General features: G+C 40.4%; 2 protein-coding genes across 2 annotated transcripts; one reads left to right on the top strand and one right to left on the bottom strand.

Moving 5' to 3' along the window:
- Window positions 1-356: 356 nt before the first annotated feature.
- trpm1b (transient receptor potential cation channel, subfamily M, member 1b) lies at window positions 357-13,208 on the top strand. The gene is made up of 27 exons (XM_029434400.1): window positions 357-440; window positions 1,673-1,749; window positions 2,467-2,662; window positions 2,750-2,963; window positions 3,267-3,391; window positions 3,491-3,662; window positions 3,999-4,173; window positions 4,286-4,409; window positions 5,984-6,056; window positions 6,167-6,267; window positions 6,686-6,862; window positions 6,960-7,094; window positions 7,230-7,280; window positions 7,390-7,530; window positions 7,628-7,657; window positions 7,756-8,048; window positions 8,338-8,566; window positions 8,739-8,870; window positions 8,979-9,110; window positions 9,213-9,341; window positions 9,433-9,684; window positions 9,798-9,972; window positions 10,511-10,531; window positions 10,622-10,766; window positions 10,862-11,067; window positions 11,235-11,367; window positions 11,463-13,208. The coding sequence occupies exons 1-27, from the start codon at window positions 411-413 to the stop codon at window positions 12,808-12,810; spliced, it is 5,016 nt and encodes a 1,671-aa protein (XP_029290260.1). The 5' UTR covers window positions 357-410; the 3' UTR covers window positions 12,811-13,208.
- Window positions 12,976-16,383, bottom strand: LOC115010029 (ras-related protein Rab-8B). The gene is made up of 8 exons (XM_029434402.1): window positions 15,970-16,383; window positions 15,338-15,398; window positions 15,197-15,257; window positions 15,019-15,096; window positions 14,813-14,902; window positions 14,656-14,721; window positions 14,515-14,565; window positions 12,976-14,200 (listed from the first exon to the last, which is right to left on the bottom strand). Exons 1-8 carry the CDS (start codon window positions 16,091-16,093, stop codon window positions 14,108-14,110), a joined length of 624 nt encoding a protein of 207 aa, XP_029290262.1. The 5' UTR covers window positions 16,094-16,383; the 3' UTR covers window positions 12,976-14,107.
- Window positions 16,384-19,216: the final 2,833 nt, after the last annotated feature.

A 19,216-nucleotide genomic window follows, 5' to 3' on the forward strand; every position in this document is an offset into this window, starting at 1 on the left:
CACATGCTCATCATATTAACTGGCCCTCATAAAGTGAAGAAGTTTCATGTCCTGTAGGATTCATTGAGAGCACTTGACTGGGAGTGCAGCACCAGGAGAAAGCTCTGCTGGAGGAGCAGCCGACTGTAGACTCGCTCTCTACTCTCTAGGCTTAACCTCCTGCAGCACTACAGATAGGACTCTGCAGCCTGAACAGAAGATCCTGTGTAAGTGTTTCTACATTCTGTAACTGCAACTCTTTTAAAACTTAATTGCTTTTTTTTTTTTTTTTCACTTTTTTTTCGTGGAAAGTGAGTTCAGATGTGGTGAATGAGAACAGGCAGCACTGTTTGAGTTCTGGGTGCTTAATGATGCATGAGAACACTGAGATGGAAAACCTTTGAGACAAGACCGACAGCAACAACCACACTATGCTTTGGACTTTTAGAAAATACATCAAGGTGGTGATATTTATTTCTTTGCAAAAAGCTACCGAGGTCAAATTGTCAAATTAGTTTAACATTTAAAAAAGTAAAATAAAAACAAATTTAATACGAATACTGTGGATTTTTAGCAAAACATTACTTTTAGTAGATTTGATCTACTCAACCAAGTCGTTATTAGACGACTCTCTAAAGGAGTCGGGTGGTAAAATCAGGTCATTGCTGTAGCAAACAATACAGGGGAGCAAGAAAGTAAAAGGTTTATATAAATATATATATATATAAATAAAATAAGGGAAGAAAATGATAAAGAATAGAAAACAGCAGCAGTAGGCTAGTATCTGGTATCTTAACAAGCCATAAATATGTACTGGTCCTGATCAAATAGCCTAATCGTTTTTCTTTACGCAGAACTTTACAGTGATAGTTTCTGTTTTTTTGCCGCCGCCCTGCTGCTGCACCTCATTGCTGACTGAGGCCAATTGGGCGGATAAAGAGAGAACAGTAACTGTATTGTGTTACTGCCACTTGTGACTACTGTTCACAAGACAATACTCACAAGTATTTAATTTATACTCATGTGACTTCAGACTCGTAGGTGAAATTAAAATAGAGATTATTTGAGTATGTTTTAAGATGTTAATATTGTCTTTTTTTTCCCTCATTTAACTTCCTGTGTTTTTTCTTGGAAAGATTTTTCTTCCAATGCTTCAGTTTTTAATTGGGCCTCCACCGTCAACAATGGCCCTCAGAGAAACTCTCCTTTGAACTCTATTTTTGAACTATTTTTGCACAGAATTGGAAAAACATCAGATAGCAATCAGAGCAGGATTTTACAAAAGTGCTTGGGCATAGTATTTTTGTGTGACGCTTTTCACTGGCTGCTTATCAAGCTCGAGCAGACAATGAAATGTGTTAGTCAACATCAACTGTGCTCTAATAATCTCAGGGGATATGCTTGAAATGCTCAACCTTACTGTATACATTGTTTTTGCCTGTTGATACCAGTCGACACGCAATATAAACTGTATCTCCGAGTCAACTTTCTCACTTCTAATGATATTTCCTCCTTTCTCACTGGGTTTCTTTGCAGGATGCATATAGTCTTCATCTCTTAGCCGGGATTACAACTAAGAGGATCTTCATCGTGAAATTTGAATTCAGTTATCTGCATGGATGATCTCCTTGTGACTTTGGTATGATACCATGTGAGCTAACTTTTTTTTTCCTCTTATCTTTTCTTTTTATAGGCACAAAAAGCTTGGATTGAGAGGACCTTTTGTAAAAGAGAATGTGTTCACAAATTTCCAACCAAGGACCCGACCAGGTAATTACCCTCTTCAAATTGCCTTTTAAATGGTTAGTTATTACTTGTGGTTAACATATGGCCTTAGGTTACAACAGCAGCTAAGTCATTATCATTATAACGGGACTCCAAAACTTGTCAAAACTAATCAAATGTATCATCAAATGTATTTAAGTTTCACTGACTATGCTGCTCCTTTTTACTGCTTGAGGGAACTTACTACAAAAACCATTTATTTTACACAAATTCATTTAAAATGCTTTTTTTTTTTTAAAACAACAAATTGAATGCAAAAAAACTTGTTGATAGAATATGTAACTCATGTCAGTGTTAATTATGTAAACGAAGATCCAAATACACTATGAGTAATGTTTTAAATACATTTGAAATAACTTCTGATGGTATATTCATTAATTTACTGCATTTATCAGGATTAAAACACAATTTTCAGAGTGCATTGTAGGACACGGTTACTATCCTGGGCCCCGAGAGCAGCCAGGCAGTGATGGCCTTTGTTCCCTGAGGCACACATTTGCCAGAAATGGGCACAGTCATAAAAGAGCCTGTGCGACGTGTGTTTCGAGGAAAGACATGGCCTTCATGAGCAGACAAAACAACTATTTTTTGTCTTTAATCAACACAAGTTTTGACAGTTCTTCAAGTTAGGAAATGTAGGGCTGCACAGTCACATAGGACTGACATTTTAACTAAGTGATGCTTGTTCTGTGATCTATGTAGATGTGCCTGTGGTCAGCTGACAGCGCAGCACGTGGCCATCCCTGCTGGTGCCAACTCACTAGAGGAAGCGAACCAGCTGGTGCAGATTGAAACCCCAAAAGATAAATGGAGCGTGATCAAGCACACCAGGACCTACCCAACAGACGCCTTTGGCTTAGTCGAGTTCCAGGGTGGAGGATTCATCAACAAGGCCATGGTGAGTCTCAGCCACTGAAAACGTACTTCTCAGTGATTGTGTGGTTCGATCGGAAATGAGTCACAACACTGTTCTTTTATTTCCTAGTATATTCGAGTCTCCTATGACACCAAACCAGATAACCTCCTGCATTTGATGGTTAAAGACTGGCAGTTGGAGCTCCCCACCTTGCTCATCTCCGTACACGGAGGTCTCCAGAACTTCGACCTCCCGCCCAAACTCAAGCAAGTTTTTGGCAAAGGCTTGATCAAAGCCGCCGTCACCACTGGAGCTTGGATCTTCACGGGCGGAGTCAACACGGGTAGGACACTGACAGTTCAGGATAATGCTTTTAATGTTCACTTAACAAAATAACAATTTGTGACATTAGAAGATTACCTTTGCTCTAAATTGTCATTGCATAATGCCTATTCTGAAATGTCCTGGGGAGATTTGACCAACCCATTGTCACAGGTTTAAGCACTGTAATTAAAGCTTTTGGTGGGGAAATTCATCACGAATGACCATCAGTGTGAATTTGGCGTGCAGCAACCTAACCTCATGTGTTGTTGTCCCATGAAAGAATCATTATTAACATTGATATATTTGTCTCTTTACACCTTAGGGGTGATCCGACATGTAGGAGATGCCTTAAAGGACCATTCCTCTAAGTCACGAGGGAAGGTGTGCGCTATAGGTATTGCTCCATGGGGGATCCTGGAAAACAAAGAGGATCTCATCGGAAAAGATGTGAGAACATTTACTGTATTTAGTTTCCAGAAAAAAAAACCTTTGTTACTAGTATTTCTTGAAAATGTTCTTGAAACTAATTGTGTCTCCCCTTTCCAGGTAAACAAACCCTATCAGACGATGGCAAACCCACTGAGCAAGCTGGCTGTGCTCAACAACAGCCACTCCCACTTCATCCTGACTGACAACGGAACATGTGGGAAGTACGGCTCTGAGGTCAAACTCCGCCGGCTGCTAGAGAAGCACATCTCCTTGCAGAAGATAAACACGCGTAAGTCGCACAATGTTTCGCAGACGTCATAAAACATCCTCCATGACGTGCGTGTTGTGTCTTGTTTGACATGTGGATGGAGAGTTCCTCTGTGGCCTGTGGGCTTCCCTTTGTCATCCTATGCCTGGAGCTAGGCTAAGGCAGGGACAGCAAAGGGATGCTCAACTGTCACCACTGACTTCACTCCCTCCTTCCTCTGGTTTTGTCTGATCACACATCACTTCAACGTGTTCTGCTTCAACATTTCATTCTCCAAGCTCTGTTATCATAAGGTGACACTTAAGTGATAAATAGGATGGATGGAAGGGTTGAGTACTTTTTGGTTATGTGTTCCAGGTTTGGGTCAGGGGGTTCCTCTAGTGTGTATGATAGTGGAGGGAGGTCCCAACGTGATCTCCATCGCACTGGAGAGTCTGAGAGACGATCCTCCCATCCCCGTGGTGGTGTGTGATGGCAGCGGCCGAGCTTCCGACATCATTTCCTTCGCACACAAATTCTCAGAGGACGGAGGGTGAGATTTTAGATTTCGCCTTTGCTGTACTTGAATATTATTCCTTTGGTAAAAAAAACAAAAAACAAAACAGAAAAGAGCTGAAATATCATCCTTGAATCTCCTCTTCCAGCACAGTAACTGATGATGTCAGAGAGCAGCTTCTGGTAACTATTCAGAAGACTTTCAATTATAGCAAAAGCCAATCGCAGCAGATCCTGCTCATGGTTATGGAGTGCATGAAGAAAAGGGAACTGGTGAGTAGAATAAAAAACTGAAAGATAAGATGAAATATCTTCAAGCAATTCCATAAGTGTCTTGTATTTGAAAATCTGTGTCGATCAATAAATATTTCTGAGTTGTGAAACATCTGGTCTCCATCGTCATTCATCCATTCCACTCATCTGCGTGTGTTTCCATTAACATATTGAATAAAAATAATCCCCAAAACGTGCTTGTCATTTCTCCTTGTGATCATGCGAGGTATGTTCATGTAATCTGGGGCATTCGTAGCTTCACTGTAGGACATCATCAACCCTCGTCTATAAGCACACAGCAGTAAAGTGCCAGTGAGTGTCTGATTCTGCAGCAATAACCTGTTTACTACAATGTAAACAAGCACCCACCCTTGAAACACACACCCTGGTGAGAGTCTTCACAAATAGAAGATTAATCCATGAATGTTTTCCAAAGTGTTTGCTGGAGATTTATATAAAATAGTTGCATCTCCAGCAGATTTCCATAAATGATGTGATTAGTAGTTTGTAATACCCAGCGCATATAATCTCTTCACTCCATACATTTGGGTGGGAAAGATCAGTGCACACTACCGCCTGCTTAGCAGAGGCTCTTACTTCATCAAATCAAAGTAAGCATGCAGCACACAGATGGAAGAGAGGATCCATATCCCTAATCCTTAGCCAGGTTCCTCTCTCTCTCTCCAGGCTTTTTGTTTGTCCCCAGACTGCTATCACTTTACCAGCAACTATGCATCCTCTATCCCCAATGTATTAGACTGCCTAATGCGCCGACACACTCAGATAATCAACTTAAACTGCTTTTTTCAAAGATCATACCGCTGTGGGCATTTAGTTTTCACTGATACCCAACCCAGACAATGTGGCAGAGATACCAGTTTTTTGAGCTCTTTAAAAATGCAACTAAGAGGCCACACTGTATTGCCTGCTCTTAATCTAAAGTGCCATGACTAACCTGCAGGTGAATTAGTGTCCCAGTCTAGTCGCCAAGTAATTATTTTTTATCCTAAGTGCATGCCATGTGAACAGCTGGGTTAGACAAATAGAAACACTGATTTAGAAGGATGAAATTGGCTCTGATGTAACACCAGCATGCAACATTTAACCGAATCTGGAGTTCCTATTTGCAAAAAGCACACCGTGCTCCCTGCAACTGTCTGAAAGAGCAACTCGAGTTTTCAGTCTTCATACTGCTGCTCATTATCAAAGCATCCCGAGACCAGACCCTGAAATCTCTGGCGGTGTGCCACGTATTCATGCCTACTTAATCCCATTTGCCGGCTGCACATGTGACAGACCCGTCAGCGTAATTTCATTTGATATAGTCAAGTCTATCACAAGGAAAGCACTATCACACTGTCTGACAAGTAACATTAGCTTTTTGTGCTCCAAGGGTCAGCCTGCAGTGAGACGTCCTGCTGAAAGAATCTCCCATCAGTTCATTACCACATGTTTAGCAGAGTGGGAATACAAATGAACTTGTTCATTCATTCATTTATGTGGTTTTACATCAACTGATTCAACCATTACAGTTTATGGCTTCACGTGGCTTTTCGTTTCTTACTCACCTGTAGATCACAGTTTTCCGATTGGGTTCTGAGGGACAACAAGATATTGAAATGGCCATTCTTACTGCCTTGTTAAAAGGTATTATCTGACTGCATCACACATCGCAACATGTGCGTGCACTATTAAATCACAGCAATATTTTTCTTGCAATGTACTACATGCTTACTCTTCTCTCTCTTTTGCGTCAGGCACGAATGCTGCAGCAGCTGACCAGCTCAGTTTGGCTCTGGCCTGGAACAGAGTGGATATTGCGCGTAATCACATCTTTGTTTATGGACACAACTTACCAGTGAGTGGTGCTCACTTCTCAATAGTGTAAATGAATCCTTCCACATAAGGGCACTAAAGTTACAAAGTTTTAAAGGATGTATTTAGTACAGAAGGAAATCATTTGGTTTTGAAATAGAGTTGCTCAAGGTCCCGCTCCACTTAATATTGTGTTTGGTTTATTGTTAATTCTCTTGGTGGAAAAAAACAATATCAGGTATAAATTATTATTCAAAGCAGACTATTTTTATGTCTTCATAAATGTGTGAAAGGGAATCTTTCAGTTCAGGAACAGTGTGTCCTCAAAGAACATAAATAACTTATTTGAACTGTGTTGTGCTTCTCAGATGCACACAGTTCCAATTCAAGTAATATTAATAGCAGGAAAGAGACTGAAATGCTTAAACTGTATTTATTTACCTTGTTTTCTGCTTGGTAAGCCTGCTGGTGCCATGGCCAGCGCTACATCCGCTGTAGTCCCGGCCCAGGAGAAGCAAAAGAGTTCTGCCAGCGCTACTCAAAGCAAATCCCGAGGAAAGAAGGGAAAGGGGAAGGGAAAGGCAAAGCCTGAACCTCCTGAGGAAACTGACCCGAGGAAGTTGGAGTTGATTCGTTGGGTAAGTGTGACAAAAACTCTCACTTTAGTTAAAATATGAGACTGTAAGGAAGCCTGTGATGTGTAAATAATAAGTCATATGTATTACTTTCTCTTAGGTGAACTCTCTGGAGCAAGCTATGATGGATGCTCTGGTGCTGGACAGAGTGGACTTCGTCAAACTGCTCCTTGAGAACGGGGTCAATATTCACCACTTCGTCACAATTCCCAGACTGGAGGAGTTATACAACACGGTGGGCCTGAAATACTGCAGCAAATTAAAATGAGACCAAGTCAGAATCACACAAAATACAGATCTGATAAATGAAAAAGTTTGATACTAATTACAAACCTTCTTCTTCTTCCTTTTGACTCCTCTCTTCTCTCAGAAACTTGGCCCTATTAATTCACTGAATGCTGTGGTTAGAGATGTCAAAAAGGTAAAATGATCATTCCCATTAAACGCTCACTTTTTCAGGTTATATATCATCTTGAGACACCTGCTATATTATATATTATTATATATATTTTACTCTCGTGATTTTGCAGGGAAACCTTCCTCCAGATTATCAGATCACTTTGATTGATATTGGTCTAGTGCTGGAGTGCTTCATGGGTGGAGCTTACAGGAGCAATTACACCAGGAAGGCTTTCCGCCACCTCTACAATAATTTGTATGGACTAAAAAGGGTACGCATGGGTGGAAGAAAATAATTGATGATGGCATGTTCGCCATATTTAGTAACATTTTGGTATTAATGATCATGTTTTGTTTCTCTTCTTGCAGCCAAAGGCTCTGAAGCTTCTAGGAATGGAGGTGGGTTATCCTTTTCACAACAAAATACTGTCAAGTACATAAAACAATACAACCCACACAGCAGAATAATCTATCACATCACGTTTATATCTTGTTAGGATGATGAACCAAGGTCAAAAGGCAAGAAAAAGGGAAAAAAGAAGAAAGAGGAAGAGGTGGAAATTGATGTGGATGACCCCGAGGTCTGTCGATTCAAGTTCCCCTTCCATGAGCTGATGCTGTGGGCGGTGCTGATGAAGCGTCAGAAGATGGCGCTGTTTCTCTGGCAGCGGGGAGAAGAAGCTATGGCGAAAGCCCTGGTGGCCTGTAAGCTGTATAAAGCCATGGCCCATGAGTGCTCTGAGAGTGAACTGGTGGATGATATCTCCCAAGACCTGGAGAACAACTCCAAGTCAGTACACATAGCATCCCTCACACAGGTTACACTTGTAGTGTCACAAGATATTTTCTCAAGAGACAAACACACAGGTGCACATCACTCTAATTTACGTTGGCTCCCTGATCTCCACTCTGAACAGCTGAGGCTCACATTATAATGTCTGTTATGTAATTAACTTCAACTTCTCTTTTGCTTTTCTGGTATTCATGTTGTGATTTGTTTGTTTTTAACCTCCTCTGCCATCACAAGCTCTTTTGAGAAGTGCAATGAAATTCATATTATTGTTCCCTTTCTTTTATAGAGAATTTGGCCAACTGGCCTACGAGGTGTTGGACCAGTCCTACAAGCATGACGAACAGGTGGCCATGAAACTCTTAACATATGAGCTGGTTAACTGGAGTAACTCCACCTGTCTGAAGCTGGCTGTGGCTGCTAAGCAACGTGATTTCATCGCCCACACCTGCAGCCAGATGTTGCTCACTGACATGTGGATGGGCTGCTTAAGGATGGGCAAAAATCCCGGCCTAAAGGTTGGCAAGACAGAATGTTTTTAGGCATCCATAGATAAATATTTCAACAATAATAGCATTACTAGTTCTAATACTTGGCCACACAGTATGAAAGTAAAATAATTTACTGTAACTAAACAACACTAGCTCACTCACTATGTCTCATAAAAACTGGGATCTTTTTCTCACCTAGGTTATTCTGGGAATCGCCTTGCCTCCTCTGATTCTACTGTTGGATTTCCGTCTTGCAGAAGATGCATCCTATAATGCACCTGGAGGCCAAGAACCGGGAAAAGACAAGGAGGACGACTCAAAATCCTGCAAGGTTCACACTGACCTTGACTGATTTATTAATTTTACACATGTTTATATACCTGTCTTTATAAAGAGTGAAAAATGATAAGCTGAAACAGAGTTTGCTATTGTGTTGTAGGATGCTAATAATGATACAATTTCCCGAAAGGGGGATGAAGAGGAGGGCAACACTCATGTCCGTAAAATACCCATTGGCAAAAGGTTCTTTGAGTTTTATAATGCGCCATTCACCAAATTCTGGTTCAACACTGTAAGTTTCCGTCATGTACACAGAAATTATTTCTTCTTTCTTTTTACCTGGAGTGTAGTGAGTTAAATGCACTGCCATTCTGCTATTTTCTTATTCCAATAGATTTGCTATCTGGGCTATTTGATGTTGTACAACTACATAATCCTGGTGAAAATGGAGCGATGGCCATCTTTACAAGAGTGGACTGTCATCGCATACATCCTCACACTTGGCTCTGAAAAAGTCAGACAGGTAACAAGCCATTAAATATGATCCCATTCAACTCATTACATGTGTTAGAGATATATTGTGGTATCAGCATGATCTTTACACCCTGGTTTAGATTCTGATGTCAGAGCCCGGGAAGCTGAAACAGAAGATAAGTGTGTGGCTGGAGGAGTACTGGAACATCACAGACCTTGCTGCTATTATCACCTTCCTTCTTGGGCTAATGCTACGGCTGCAGCATGAACCTTACATGGGCTACGGCAGAGTCATCTACTGCATAGACATCATCTTCTGGTACATTCGCATACTGGACATCTTTGGAGTCAACAAATACCTAGGACCCTATGTGATGATGATAGGGAAGATGGTAATAACATCAAGTGTGTCACAAAACCTGTGAAAATCCCATGACATGCAGACTAACAGAAGGAACAGAAGCACATACAGAGTTCACATTTATGTTTGCTTCTTGTCTTTCAGATGATAGATATGATGTACTTTGTGGTGATCATGCTGGTGGTGCTTATGAGCTTCGGAGTGGCTCGGCAAGCAATCCTTCACCCTGATGAGGAGCCAACATGGCGCCTGGCCAGAAACATTTTCTACATGCCCTATTGGATGATATACGGAGAGGTTTTTGCGGACTCGATAGACCGTAAGACTAGAGTTCATAGTAAGATTCTGTTTCCTGATTTTGGGCAGATGATCATTAATTTTTCATGTCTTAAATTCTGTGATGTTCAGTAACAATATATTAAACTGTAACCCGTCAATACTTTGTCTCCCTCTGCTGGCATATTTATAATAACCTGCACTACATAATAATCATTTTGCATTAAGGAAGAGCAGGAATGGTACTATTATCTAATCTCTTCAGTCATGATCATCTGCCTCTTTTTTCTCTCTGTTTCTTCTGTCAGGGTGAAGGAAACAAGCAACTATTGAAAAAGACTAAATTGGCAGGATTATTAAATATTAAAAGAGTTGTTGTCCGCTTGTTTTAACATTCTAAAAAAGAGGCCAGAGATATAAAGTACACCAATTATATTCAGTGTTTGATCAGTGGCATGTTGGAGAAAGAATTTGATGGCCAGTCCACTATTTTAATGGACTTCAGCTTGACCGTGACAGAAGTATGATATAAAAAGCTTGCGTTTATTGATTTTAACGCTTTCTCCATGTTTGTCCCCAAGTCTATGCAATGGAAATCAACCGTGAGTAGTCTTCAAGCCAAGAATGCAATCTAATCTATTTGAAAAGAGTTCAGAATAAGTGCTATAGCTATAACATTTCTTTCCCTGCAGCTCCGTGTGGTGAACATTTATATGACGAGGATGGGAAGAAGCTGCCTCCATGTATCCCTGGTGCCTGGCTCACACCTGCCATTATGGCCTGTTACCTTCTTGTGGCAAACATTCTTCTGGTCAACTTGCTCATTGCGGTGTTCAAGTAAGTATATGCTCCAATGTGTAACTGCACTATTATTTGTTTTACAAGAAACATCTACTTTTACAGTGTGTACTCACTGGTTTCCTGTCCCACAGCAACACCTTCTGTGAAATCAAGTCTATTTCAAACCAGGTGTGGAAGTTCCAGAGATATCAGCTGATCATGACGTTCCACGACCGTCCCATCCTGCCGCCACCTCTCATCATCTTCAGCCACCTCTACATCCTCTTCAACAGGCTGTTTCGGCGGTGTGTCAAGAAGAAACAAGAGGGAGAGCTGGACGAGAAGGACCGCGGACTCAGTTAGTCGCCTCTAATGAAAAGAAAATACACATAATTTAACCAAGTGATTCATTTAGTCTCATCCTGAATCGCAAAAACATTTTTTAAATCATGTTGTAGCTGATAGATTTACACTTAGAGAACAGTATTAGTCCTGACTGATATCATGTCATTTCATGTCTACCAGAACTTAGGCTGAATCCAGAAGAGCTAAAAAGTCTGTATGAGTTTGAAGAACAGTGTGTGGAGGAATACTTCCGTCAGAAAGAGGACGAGCAGCAGTCCTCCAGTGACGAACGCATCAAGGTTACCTCAGAAAGGTGGACACCCTTTTTTTAAGTGTACCTTAGACATTTCTAAGCATGTTGAATACAGTTTATACACTTACACTTTGTGTCTCTGGTGTTCTCGGCAGAGTTGAGAATATGTCCATGCGTTTGGAGGAGGTAAACGAGAGGGAGAACACTATGAAGGCCTCCCTGCAGACGGTGGATCTGCGCCTGGCACAGCTGGAGGATATCCACGGACGAATGGCAGTTGCCCTGGAAAAGCTTGCAGGGGTAGATAGACTGGAGCTGACCAGAACCTATTCACGAAACTCCTCTGTGTGTGACCCCTCCTCCCTACTTCGCCAGGGCAGTATTAACAGCGCTGATGGTTACAGCCTTTACCGCTTCCACATGGACATGGAGGATTTTGCAGCGAAGCAGAACACAGATGAGATAATTAAAACTAGTGTAGAAAGACAGAGGAGTCTGCGGCAAGCCCCCGGTGTTTGTGTTCTCAACAAAAACGAAGGTGGTCAGACTTTGGAGCTTGGTGGTTTGGAGAGATCGCAACCAAGTTCATGCGTGGACATTCTCATATCTCCTTGTGATCAAAAGCCTATTTCTGCAGCATCAAGTCAGGAAACACTATCCAACTCAAATCAAGGAAGCACAGTGCTGCTAGATCGACTAAAGCTTTCTTCCCCACCAAAAAGGACTAAATCCTTGAGATACTACCCAGTCGAAAACCAACCCACCTCTCCTTTGACAAAGAAGAGGACTATGAGCACCATCATTGTCAGTCCGCCTGATGAAGCTGAGAAAACAGATGAACCCACAAAGAAGGCCCAACTGCCACCGAGAACTTCCTCTTCCCCAAAGAGGACTAAATCATTGAGATATATCCCTTCTGAAATACAAAGCCAGACTTCCCCAATCACAAAGAAGAGAGCTATGAGCAGCATCATCTGCAACCTAGCCGAGGCAGGTGATGAAACTGCAGACCACAGCTCAGCAGTGGAGCAGGTCACTAAAACACCAGATAAGTGGCCAGAAAGCTTGGAGTACCAGGTGCACCCCAGCACTATTGGTCACATGCCTAAAGTTTCAACAGTCAGATCTCTCACCCAGCAGTTTCAAGCTAGCATTGCACCTACAGAGCTTCAAAAAGAGGAGAATCAGACGGATCATGTTCCTCTAGAAAGTACAGGAGGTCTTCCAGCAGCAGAACCCGCAGCAGAACAAACAAAGATGAAGGCCAAGAGAAACCTCTCGGACACTACCGAGTATCTGACTGTAGCTGATGCAAAGTATTTGTCGTCTCACAGGTCACATAGCTTTAATGCCAGCGAGAGGAAAGCAAAAGTGGTTATCATGGAGCAGAGAGCAGCAGCGAGCGAGAGAGACCTCGTTCAAGGCTGCAGGGTGGCAGGAGAAGATGAGGGGGAGAAGATGGAGGCAGAGAAGAAAGAAGATGTTGCACAGGAAGATAAATAAGAGCCACAAAGAGAGGGGAAATAAAACAGAATGAGGAAAAAATATAAGGAACTGAATACTACCAACGTGGCAGAGAACTCGCCTGCCATCAACTGCTGACTGAGTTTATGATTTCACAATAACGTATATACGTACACAATAAAAAATAGAATGAGAGTTATAAAAAACAGTTACCAAAATCTTTAATTTTCAATCATGTAGTTAATATTAGTGGGCAGTGCAGAATAGTGAAAATCAACACGACTCTCTCTTTTATAGATCCACTTTCTTTACTGACTTTCATTGGAGTAACGTACAATAGCTTACAATCATTCACATTACAGCTTTAAGTCATTGTGTTCATGATGGATGTCTACATTTTAAGGTGAAAATAAATCAGTAAGTTGATTATGACACTATATGAACATCAAAAACATGAAGTTCCTAAATACGATTGACACTTTCAAATACGGTCTGTAAACATTTTCTTTTTAGATACTGTAAAATGTGCTTAATAATGATCCGCTCAGAGGTATCCCTATAACTTTCATGCAAATACTGACAGTCGCATAACAATATGTATTTCGGTACAGCTCTCAAGAAACAAACAACCTTTCACATTTTCATTTTGACACAGAAACCTACATTAATAAACGTTTCCTTTAAAAAGACAGTAGGTTATATTTATAAATATTGTTGTCTTTTCAATCACAATACTGTGACTCCACCGAGGCACACATGAATAAATAGAAATGATGCCAGTGCAACAGGAGACTATAGGCATATTAGTATAAATGAATTTACACAAAACACATACAATCAATGCTTGATATGTCTATCTGACAGCATCATCATCATAGTAAATATGACAATAGGTAGTATGTATCAAACAATGCTACAATTTATGAAAGACTGAACGTTTTCTTTTCTTTTTTCACCCATTTATAAGACAACTATGCAGAACTTTATTCTATTTAATAAAGTCTGTTTTCATGACATCTAACAGAGGTATTATAAATGCCAAGAGAATAACTGCCTCCTGTGAGCAGACACTGCAGGGCCAGCTACTAACCAATGCTGACGATCACGCACAAGTCTTTTGCATGAGCGGATAAACCGTTTCAGGCCTCATTCCTCGATGATCCTCTGGTGGTCAGCAGCAGATCAGGATGGCATCTCAACCACTCATGAACCTGTGAGCTTCAGCTGGCAGTAAGGCCCTCTGAATATTACTGCTGCTGCGAGGACGCCCGGGAGGCAGGAGCCCCTTCAAAACAGGAAAGTCACACGAGAGGCATGAACAGTAGAGCCGAGCAGCCTAGAGGAGTGAACACTTGAAGAATTTTATCCTCTTCGACTTTTTCTCTGTGATCTTGACTGGTTTGCCTGATCCTCCGGCATTGTTGTCAGTCTAGCAAGGAGAGATATGAAAAGTGGAGAAATGTTATAAATAAAGTACAGCTTCACATTAAGTGGAGCACCTGTCAAATGCATTGGTTTAGTCCCTGCATATATATTCAGATCTATCTATCTTTCCAAAAATAATTGATATTCTATGTTCATTGCAGTACTATGAATTGAATTGAGGAGAATATTGATTATAAGCAAAGCAAAGATTAAATGTTTAAATCACATTATAAAAAGTGAGACATGTCCCCCCCACCACCAGTCCCCGCTGGAAAGTATGCCCTTGGAATCTATTATAGGAATCTCTTAATCACTTACTGTCTTTGAGCTCAGGTTATGTAATATGTCTCTTCCCATGTTATAAAAAGCCTAGAATAACAAAAACAAACAAACATGTTAAATGTACATATTTAGAGTTGATGTCACATGGTGCTTTCAGGGTTAAAACATATTGCTTACCTCTTCTACATTTAAGCCAGACTTTGCACTGGTTTCCAAGAACTTAACTCCATAATCAATAGCCAGCTAAGAGAGATAAAAACAGTGTTAGTGTCACTCAAGAATGCACGGCATTATAAATAGTTTGACACGACTTGATAGCAAAGAGAGATTCTACCTTTTCACCTCTGTCTTTGGAAACCTGTCTCCTGTCAGCCATGTCACATTTGTTACCCAGGATCACCTTCTCCACATCAGACGAGGCATGCTGGAAGATTATGCTAAGTTATACGTATGTTCCTCTCGGTACACAATAACAATATCAAACAGTAATTTTATGAAACAATATTAGTTAAACTAAACAAGTTTCAATTCAGAGCTCACCTCTTCAATATTTCTAATCCAGTTTTTTATGTTTTCAAAGGACTTCTCATTGCTGATGTCATAGACCAACATAATGCCCTGTGAAGAAAAACAGTCCTCCTCACAAACAATATCTCAGATCCTGTCATATAAAAGATAAACCCATCAGGGGGAGGTCAAGGATGAAGTGCGGACTTACCATTGCTCCTCTGTAGTAAGCTGTAGTGATGGTGCGAAACCTCTCCTGCCCTGCAGTGTCCCTGAAAACATCAAATTGACATGCAGATTGGTGTCACACCAAAAGAAAAAGGGGGAAAAAGGCTACTCAAATTACACTTACCAAATTTGAAGTTTGACTCTCTTTCCGTCGAGCTCGATTGTTCTGATTTTGAAGTCTATTCCTGGATTTAAATAAACAACCACAGACAGAGTGGTTTAGGCTGATGCCTACTGCTTTGATTCGTGTCATGTAATTATAAAACATTTTGCTAAGATGCACGCAGACCAGACACTTAAAAAAAAAAGTAACTTTTGTATGGAGAGTTTAACATGTCAGTGTAGGATGACATCATTCAATGTCACAGCAAAACTAGCTGCTGCAGTATACTGAGTGTAGAGCTTTATGGATATACAAATATTATAACAATTCTGAATGGAACAAAAAAAAGATCTCACGTTTCAAAACGGTTCCCAAAGGTCAAACATTATGACTATAGTTTTGATCTCATTCTAACCTCACTGCTGCGTATCAAGGACAGGAGATCATTATAATGTGTCTCTCAGTTCCATTGTCTTGCTCTTATGCAGTTACTGCCCCTTTAAACAATGTGGGTCTATATAATAAATGAAAATAGGTAATACGACTACATATTGACCACTACTAGTACAATGCAGTAAAGCATTGTATTCTGTTAGTATGGTAATGCATTATGCCAGATTTATCTTTAGGGGCGTTTTCAGCGGGGTACTCACCTATTGTGGATATGAAGGTGGTATTGAAGGAGTCCTCGCTGAATCTGAACAGCAGACATGTCTTGCCGACTCCGCTGTCTCCAATGAGCAACAGTTTGAAGAGATAATCGTACGTTTTCGCCATTTAAACACACGTAGGTTTCAATGTTTCGATAATATGAGGCCGTACAGAGTCGGGAACCCCCGTTTGGAAATCCTCAGCTGTCTGTGGCACACTGGAAGCAGACCGGTGCCGACAAGAGTGACGCCACTATCTGCTTTGCATTATGGTCTACGTAGTTTAAAGGGATAAGGTGTGAGCCATGACTAAATAAAGTTAATTTATTTAAAGATGCTCTAAATCAGGGGTATTCAACTAAAATTCAAAGGATATCATATCATAATGTCTAACTTGCGTTATGAATTAATGTGATATATATTGAAGTAGCCTAGTAGCTGTATCAACGTCTGCATGTAATCAACAACTGTCTGTCAAATCAAATAAAGAAAGTACAATTCAAAAACATTTTGACAATATTTATTGTCACTTAACATTGAACTATACAGATATATATAATACTGTAGATATGTATAATGTTCTTCTCGGGCTGCATTTAAAAATAAAATAGAGAAAATAAATAAAATAGCTTTTGAAAAATTGTGCATCTTTTCAAAAGTTAAGCATCTTAGTGCTTAACTTTAGCAAGATGATGCTGACATAGGTTTTTGCTTTATTTTGTCACAAAGCTCAAAGCGCCCAGACAAAATCCCTTAATAATTTATTGATTATAGGTATGGGTCCGTATAGGTTGCCGTCTGGGTCCGGACTCGAACCGTGGTCCGCCTGTTAGTGAGCTATGCTGTAAGGGAACATTTGAACAGCTGGTGGTGCTAGTGGAAAAGTCAGACGATCACCAAAGTCTTTAGAATTCATCCTCTGGAGACAATGAATGTCTATATCAAACTTCAAGACAATCCCTCGAGAAATTGTCAAGATATTTTGCATAAAACGAAACATTAAAACTCACGTTGTATCTCTATCACACATCAAAAGGGACAAATTTAATTAATTTAAAAAAAAACATACTATCTTGGGTGGGGAGCAGCGACTTATAAAAAGTTACAGCTTTGCACTGATTCACAATTTATGTAGTTGTTGTAATTGTAATTGTTTTTTTATTTGCCTAAAGCTTTAAATTTGAATGAAAACATAACTGATGGTGTTGTGAGTTATAAAATGCACATGTACACTACACAGAATGTGTGTTAAAAGGCCAAATGAGAATAATGATTTACAACAGCCCATATGATCAGATTGTAGGATTTAGATTTTAGACTATTATTATTTATTTATTTTATTGTGAATTATTAGGAAATCATAATTTGGGCAGAATTGAACTGTGCAAAACCTTTGTCTTCTTCTCAAACTGCACACAGAGTTGATGGACCAACAACAGAGATACATGTACACTTGACAAATAAAAACTGTCTCTCATCATGGGAGGACCATTGCTGGAAAACAGTGAATGAGACGAATCATTATGGTGGTAGAGGGTGAATTTAAGGATGAAATGAATCACCTGATCTCCACTAGAGAAATATGAATAAAAAATAATTGAAAATATTTATTTTATAGTTGAAATATTTGCTCATATTTATATCTACATTATATGTATCTTACATGAAAACCTAAATGACACATAGCTGCATTCTAATCTATGTTTTGATTCCGATTCCAATTTGGTAATCTTTGGTTCTATGGAATGGTTCTCATTATGATGTCATATGTTTCAGAACAGTCTGAATGGAACAGTCTGTGGTACTTTAGACACACAGACAGTACATCAGTACACACTCATACTGAGACCTGGATATCTGCAAGCATTTATATTGTTCAATAATTGTTTTTGAAACTTCAACAAAGTCATGGCTTCTGACTTTGCACAAGAGATAATAACTTTGTCCTCTGAAGAAGATTCAGGTAAGTCATGCTCACACTCATGTTGTTTGTTTTGTTTGTGAATCAATGAGTAGGCATTATAAACTGGTCAACATGTCTTTTATTTTAATACCAATATCCAATATATTGTTTGCCACAAGATAGCCTAACATCTTTCGGTGACGTAAATAGTCATGAGCAGGGGTGGGCAATTCATTTTTACAAGGGGCCATATGAGGTGGATATGTGCAGGACAGCTGACAGGGAAGAGTAACACTCAGGCAGTGAGACTGACCTAAAGTGCTCTGACAGAAGTGTATCAGACTGCAGGTCAATGAGTTCAAGCTGAACATCACTGGGTGCATCATCCACATTGCATGTAAATGGGGAACAATCATGTGCATTTCATTCTCAACTGTTTTAAAGTCTTGAAATCGCCTCCAAAACTCACCATGCAGTGCTTCTAACATGGATGAGTACCTGTGGAGGTGATCAGCTGATGGTGTGGCTTCCTTCAGTGTTGGCAAGTGGGTGAGAATGTTGTCCTCCATTTGACTTGAGAAGCTGCAACTTCCTCATGAAAGCCTTCACTGCGCTGTACATTTCATGCACAAAAAGGCCCTTGCATTGCAGTTTGACACTTAGTTAATTCATTAGTGCAGTCACATCTACAGTAAAACCAAGGTCTGCCATCCAGTCTGCATCTGAAAGCTGTGGGACGTCTTTTCCTTTCTTCACACAGAAGTCTTGACTCTCTTCTCTCAGGTCCCACACTCTTTGCCCAGGCTGAGCCACCTGACAGCAGCGTGGGAGCCTATGTCACGATATTCAGCCTCATTTTCCTCCAAAAGTGCAACAAACTGTCTGTCACAGTGCTTGACATCAAACAAGCTCTTGCCCTGATGAAGTTAACTATTGTAGTTACAACATGGCTAATTTTTAGAACTGACTTACACAACACTTCCTGATGTATAATACAATGCAAAAATACCCATTTCTGTTCAGGGTTAATTTCTGTCACTTTATACTGCATTCTCTTCAAAAGTCCGACATTTTTCCCCGTCAGATTTGGACAACTGTAACTGTTGTGTTATGTTATGGCAATTGTGTCTGTGTCAGTGTGTATCTGTGTCAGTGGGTGTCTGTGTCAGTGTCAGTGTGTGTTTGTCAGTGTCAGTGTGTGTGTCTGTGTCAGTGTGTGTCTGTGTCAGTGTCAGTGTGTGTGTGTTTGTCAGTGTGCGTCTGTGTCAGTGTGTGTCTCTGTCAGTGTGTGTCAGTGTGCGTCTGTTTCATTGTGTGTCTGTGTCAGTGGATGTATGTCAGTGTGTG

The sequence above is a fragment of the Cottoperca gobio genome, chromosome 6 (genome assembly GCF_900634415.1).
Source record: "Cottoperca gobio chromosome 6, fCotGob3.1, whole genome shotgun sequence".
In the NCBI taxonomy this organism is placed as follows: Eukaryota; Metazoa; Chordata; class Actinopteri; order Perciformes; family Bovichtidae; genus Cottoperca; species Cottoperca gobio.

What these genes read in the sequence shown, in the direction of transcription:
- trpm1b (XM_029434400.1), top strand. Translation starts at nt 411, where the DNA reads ATGCTTTGGACTTTTAGAAAATACATCAAG. An exon ending in CACGGGCGGAGTCAACACGG is followed by an intron (nt 2,964 to 3,266) that starts GTAGGACACTGA and finishes TTTACACCTTAG; the next exon opens with GGGTGATCCGACATGTAGGA. An exon ending in CGAGAAGGACCGCGGACTCA is followed by an intron (nt 11,068 to 11,234) that starts GTTAGTCGCCTC and finishes CATGTCTACCAG; the next exon opens with AACTTAGGCTGAATCCAGAA.
- LOC115010029 (XM_029434402.1), bottom strand. Translation starts at nt 16,093, where the DNA reads ATGGCGAAAACGTACGATTATCTCTTCAAACTGTTGCTCATTGGAGAC. An exon ending in GGATTAGAAATATTGAAGAG is followed by an intron (nt 14,903 to 15,018) that starts GTGAGCTCTGAA and finishes ATAATCTTCCAG; the next exon opens with CATGCCTCGTCTGATGTGGA. An exon ending in CCAAAGACAGAGGTGAAAAG is followed by an intron (nt 14,722 to 14,812) that starts GTAGAATCTCTC and finishes TATCTCTCTTAG; the next exon opens with CTGGCTATTGATTATGGAGT.